The sequence below is a fragment of the Vigna unguiculata genome, chromosome 3 (assembly GCF_037176805.1).
Source record: "Vigna unguiculata cultivar grain cowpea cultivar isolate G323 ecotype 2 chromosome 3, ASM3717680v1, whole genome shotgun sequence".
Lineage (NCBI taxonomy): Eukaryota > Viridiplantae > Streptophyta > Magnoliopsida > Fabales > Fabaceae > Vigna > Vigna unguiculata.
The window spans coordinates 21,660,507-21,666,373 of record NC_140794.1 but is presented as its reverse complement, the minus strand read 5'-3'; the positions used below and the strand labels follow the sequence as shown (position 1 = coordinate 21,666,373).

Genomic DNA, 5,867 nt, shown 5'->3' with positions numbered 1-5,867 from the left:
AAAGAAAATAAAGTCTACATATGAAAGAATAAAAAGGAATTAAGAACCCATTTAACAGCAACTATTTCTACACTAGAATTCACATTTAACTAAGTAAAGCTAGATAAAATCCTACTCTAAAAACAATAAAAGGAATTAACTATTCTAAATTCAAAATAGCAACGAAAATGAGATAGTAAATCTGCACTAAGGGTCTACTACTAACACTACTTTAAACCCCTATAGACTGTGCTAGAATTTTTAAACTAAGACAAAACTAATAATGCAAAGATAGTAAAGCTAGTATAGAGACAAAAAAAAAAATTAAGAAAACAACCCATTCTATCAAATAATATCTAAACTAAAAGCAATCTAATTAAGAAAGTTAAAGATAACACCATTCTACTCTATATTATCACTAAACTAGTCTAAAAACTACCGATTAAGAGGAAATACAACTAAAGGACTAATTATCCAATCTACACTAAAATTGTTCTGAAAAACTAACACAGACTATTAAGCTCTTAAAGAAGTATACATCAAGACATTCTATTTTATACTTAAGGATCCTAAGTATAAAATAAATGTATGATTTGAACAATGTTGAACTCTCCTATTGTGATACTCAAAATTCACAACATAAGTATTAAGCGATATTCGTTGGATATAAGGCCAACTTGGGAACCATCCACACATCAGCCCATTTAGTCACTAACTACAATGAAAGCTGGCCACGTGAAGCTCTATGATGTCAATCCGGAGATTTTAAGGCTTTTATCAACCACCAAGCACAAAGCTTCCATCATGATCCTAGCAATCAAATACAATAGTACTATTGACTAATAGTATTGTTGAAGTAATTGAAAGAAACTCCTATTGGCTTCTAAACAAATCCTACAATTTAACAACAAATAGTGGACTTTAAATTACAGCAGTTTAGTGGACTCAACCTCCAATTCTAATCATAAAACTTGCACTCTTGTAACCTTGTAAATCTCAAAGATACTGTTATAACAACTTCAAATTGTACAATTTATACAGCCTTATGTCTACATTCGTGAATTGAATTAATAAACTATGTTTAACAACTAAATACAGTAGTAGTACACTCAGAATTAAATTAATTACGTACACAATTGGAAGATACACTTGCAGCCAAAAAGCGATAATTTCATTGATTAAGCATTTAGTAAGGAACAAACTACATTATCTACACAATAGGGATGATAGGATGGAGATTAAGCACGCTCGCCCCTAATACGTCTGGCGAGTTGAATGTCCTTTGGCATGATAGTCACGCGCTTGGCGTGAATGGCGCAGAGATTGGTGTCCTCAAAGAGACCAACAAGGTAGGCCTCGGCAGCCTCCTGGAGGGCAGAGACGGCGGAACTCTGGAACCGGAGATCAGTCTTGAAGTCCTGCGCTATTTCACGAACCAGGCGCTGGAATGGGAGCTTCCGGATCAGGAGCTCTGTGCTCTTCTGGTACTTCCGAATCTCACGGAGCGCCACCGTCCCTGGCCTGAATCTGTGCGGCTTCTTCACGCCGCCAGTGGCCGGAGCAGACTTTCTGGCGGCCTTTGTCGCCAACTGCTTGCGCGGAGCCTTTCCACCAGTGGATTTGCGAGCGGTTTGCTTGGTACGGGCCATTGAGATGACGAAATTAGATTGACAATTGAATGGGTTTTCTGGTGATTTCAGTAATCGTCGGCTTGTGGAAATATGATTGGATGTGAGTGTTATATAGTGGGAGATTTTGAAATTGGGGTTTGTGCGCCAAGACTGAGAAATTTTGAGCGTTAACTTCGTTTTGGTTATGGACGGGTGTGATTTGTTTCAAGGTGTGTAGTGCGCGGATCGGTGACGTGGCTGAGTGGATAGGGAAGGCTGCATTGCCGTTGTCTAGTGGTAATGGAAGGTCAAGATTGAATTTCATAATCTACGCGGATAGATAAAAAAATAATAATAAACATTCAATTTCATTGAAATTTTAAATTTTAAAATTAAGAAGTTAAAATAACGATATTTATTGTGATAATTACTAAATAATATATACATTTAGTTATTAATTATTAATTTTTTTAAAATATATGTATCATGAAAATTTATCACATTCGCATAATAAAAATTGTCATAAAAATGGGCTGAAAAAAATATATTGAATACTAATTTATATATACTCATCAATTTATATAAATATTGAATACTAATTTACTAAATTTGGGCTGCGTAAAAAATGCCCACACATATTTTCTATGAGTTTTTATTTTTCTACCAACTAGTGAAGAGTTAAATCTTATCTTCACAATAATTCGCTTATTTTAAAAAGGTAAATTGCATCTCAACCTTTAGCGATCAACATAAATTCCATACTTAAAAAACATAGCCGACTTTGTCATTACTTTTTTCTAAAGGGTTTATTCTTCCGATTGTAGAGAGAAACCATTGACGATTAGTTTTTCATTTGTTCAATAAACTATTTAAGATTGTCATATTCATCATTGAGATAAACAATATATAACCACAAAATTCCTGCACTTTTTCTCTATTTTTTGTCCCTTGAATTGGATATATTAGGAATCTATATCTTTTTAGGAATTTGGGAACTAACAAATAACAACTTTTTCAATTAAATATTATATATCACATATTTCAATTCAAAAAAATTTATCTGCAAAAAGTAAAAAAGCTAATGTGTCATACTCTCATCTTTTTGACACTTCGAAAAAAAATTAAAAAAAATAAATAAATTCTCTCTCTTTCCACTTTCTCCACGTATCCCACCGCTTCTTTTTCCTCTCTTTCCACTTTCAAAATACAAATTCAATTCTCTCTCTTAAACTTCTTCTCTCTCATTCTGACTTTTCGTCTCTCATTCTCACTTTCACAGCTTCAAACGCTTCATCTTATTCTCATTCTCACTTTCTCATTCTCTCTTGCACGAGTTTCTTTTGATTTTTGTCTCTCTTTCTCAGGCCATCGAAACACCATGGACTCCACCTAATGTTCATCTTCATATCTCTTTGTATTTTTGTTTTTTTTTCGATTCTTGATCTCAATGTGTTTCTGTACAGGTTTCTGAAGGGAACAGTTGATCTTTTTTTTTACTCATGTTTCGTTGTATTGTTTCAGCTTCTTCATTGACTTCCTATTTTTCTAACATTTTATATTTTTTGGAATTTTTTTTCAGATGCATGAACTGAGTAGAATATTGTTCACCGTCAGATTTCAGTTGATTCAAGTAAACATTCGATGTTTTCTTTTATTTTTTACCCAGGTTTCGTTGTACGGTTTCAGCTTCTTCTCTGTCATTTGATTTTTTCTTCGCGACCAGGTTTTGTGTGATTACCCAAATTTCGTTTTTTGTTCAGCTTCATATTCTTCTTATATTTTAACCCAGATTTCGCTTTGCCTTTAGATCTACTTTTGTTATATGACGAGATTGGTTGGATTGAAGTTTTTTTCTCATATCTGGTGTTCGATGTATATTTTGTTTTCATATGTTCTTTTCTTTTGGTTGATGCTTTGCTATGAGATTTTTCAGCACCTTTACAAATACAACGAAGGTAACAACTTCTCATTTTCATTATTTTCGTTTTTTTACCATCTTCTCATATATATTTTTTACGAGATGTTGGATCGCTATTTTTGTCTCAGAGCTTCTTCATCACCTTCACGAATAAGAAACAGGTAACAAGTTCCCATTTGTTTTCGTTCTTCTATCATCTTCTCAGATCTACTTTTTTTCTATCATTTTTGTGTTTGATGGTTATTTTTCTCTTAGATCTACTTATTTTTGTTCTATTATTTTGTTTGATGAATCTTTTGCTTACAGATCTACTTTTCTTTGTTGTCGACATTGGTTGGATCGAGCTTTTTTTCTCATATCTGTTGTTCGATGGATATTTTTTACTCATATACTTTTCTTTTGGGTTATTTTTTGTTCTGACTACTTCTCATGACCTTCACGAATAAAAGAAGGTAACAAATTCTTTTTTTTTTACGTTCTTCTACCATCTTCTCAGATCATCTTTTCTCATTTGTTTTCGTTCTTCTACCATCTTCTCAGATCTTTTTTTTTCTATCATTTTTGTGTTTGATGGTTATTTTTCTGTTAGATCTACCTATTTTTGTTCTATTATTTTCTTTGATGAATATTTAGCTTTCAGATCTACTTTTCTTTGTTGTCGATATTGGTTTGATCGAGTTTTTTTTCTCAGATTCGTTGTTCGATGGATATTTTATTCTCATATCTTATTTTATTTTGGTTTATTTTTTGCTTTGAGATTCTTGATGACCTCCATGAAGATCATTTGTAAAAGGTTTGATTTTTACTGAACTAAAATCATTCTCCTCTTTTTTTAAAAGTTTTAATTTTTTTTTTCATTTATGTGTTGTTGTTTTTTATGTGGGGTTTCTTTTCTCACATCTTAACTTTGTTTTTGTTTTCGAGATGAATGAAATCTTCAAGAAGGAGAAAACTGAAGATCTTTTCAAAGCCAAAGGCATGACTATCAAGCACAAATAACGTTCTTAAAAGGTTTATTTTTCTTCATTTTTATTTTTTAGATCTCAGTTTCAAAACTTAATGTTTTTCTACCGTTTTTTTTTTTCACGGGTAAGATTTTATTAGGATGTGTCTTCAGTTTACCTCTTCTTCTTTTCACATCCATGTCTTCTCACATCCATGTCTTTTGTTCTTACCAGCTTGATTTTCGATTTTTAGTTTGTTTTTTTTATTCATTTTTGTTTAATCCATTTAAGTTTCAGCTTGGATCATACTCAACTCATTGTTTTTGTGTTCTTCTTCATTGATTTGTCAAAGTTGAAGTTTTTCATTATTAAGATTTTTTCTTTGCATTAAAATCAACTTACTATTTTTTTATGATTTTCTCCAATCTTTTTTTTTCAACTACGATTTGTTTAAGTTAAGTTTTTTTTTTTCATCTTCGAATATGGTTTTTTTTTTTTTACTTTTTGTGTAACCCATTAAAGTTTTTTTTATTTATTATTATTAGGAGTTTTCTTTGCTTCAATGTTTTTTTTTGTGTTTTTTGCTTTTTTTATTTATTTGTTTTTCTTTTTGTTTTGGGTTATGTTTTATGTGTACATCTTCTATGATTTCTATTTTTTTTTCTCTTCACAGACCACACTTGCAATATTTTTTGGATGGATGAATATGGTGGGTGTTTAAGAAGAATGAGGGAGCCCAAAAACCACTTCACAGACCACACTTTGCATCAATATTTTTTAAGAATAATGGTGGGTGTTTGTTGAAGATGCAAAACATTTATACAATTGTTAAGAACATAAGACCACATACACCTATGTGGGAAAATTTAATCTTGGTAGAATGTTTATGTTTGGCAGATGTATAAAAGCACACAAATCAATGCAGGAAATTTAATCTTTGAGCAAAACAATTATGGTGACAAAAGTTGGAAATGACGTGTTGGAGAAGACATGTATTGGAAGATACAACAATCATTTATTGTAGTAAGAGAGTGTCATGTCCCAAAAAAACATAATTAGTGGTCTTCATAATTAATGTTTTGGAGCAATAAGTATCATAAGATGACATTTTAGGAACCTTTACAAAGTTTTTTGTAGAGAAAGTAAATATTATTTTTAAAATAAATTAAACTAAAAATGGTAATACAATAAATTAATTAGGATTTGGTGTGGAATTTACAAAATATTACACGATATTTACTCAAATGTTTCGCAGTCTTGAGAGTGAATACTTTCAAATATAATTTTCATGTTATTTGATACAATAATATTTACTATTTAAGAATTATAATAGTGAAGTAAATGGAAATCATAAACTACAATTTATTTTTAAAATAAATGTAAATCGAGGTAAAATCTAAATTTTCTAAATTGTAC

General features: G+C 31.0%; 1 protein-coding gene across 1 annotated transcript; it reads right to left on the bottom strand.

Moving 5' to 3' along the window:
- Positions 1 to 1,128: 1,128 nt before the first annotated feature.
- Positions 1,129 to 1,705, bottom strand: LOC114177622 (histone H3.2). Its single transcript, XM_028063039.2, has one exon. The coding sequence runs from the start codon at positions 1,626 to 1,628 to the stop codon at positions 1,218 to 1,220; it is 411 nt and encodes a 136-aa protein (XP_027918840.1). The 5' UTR covers positions 1,629 to 1,705; the 3' UTR covers positions 1,129 to 1,217.
- Positions 1,706 to 5,867: the final 4,162 nt, after the last annotated feature.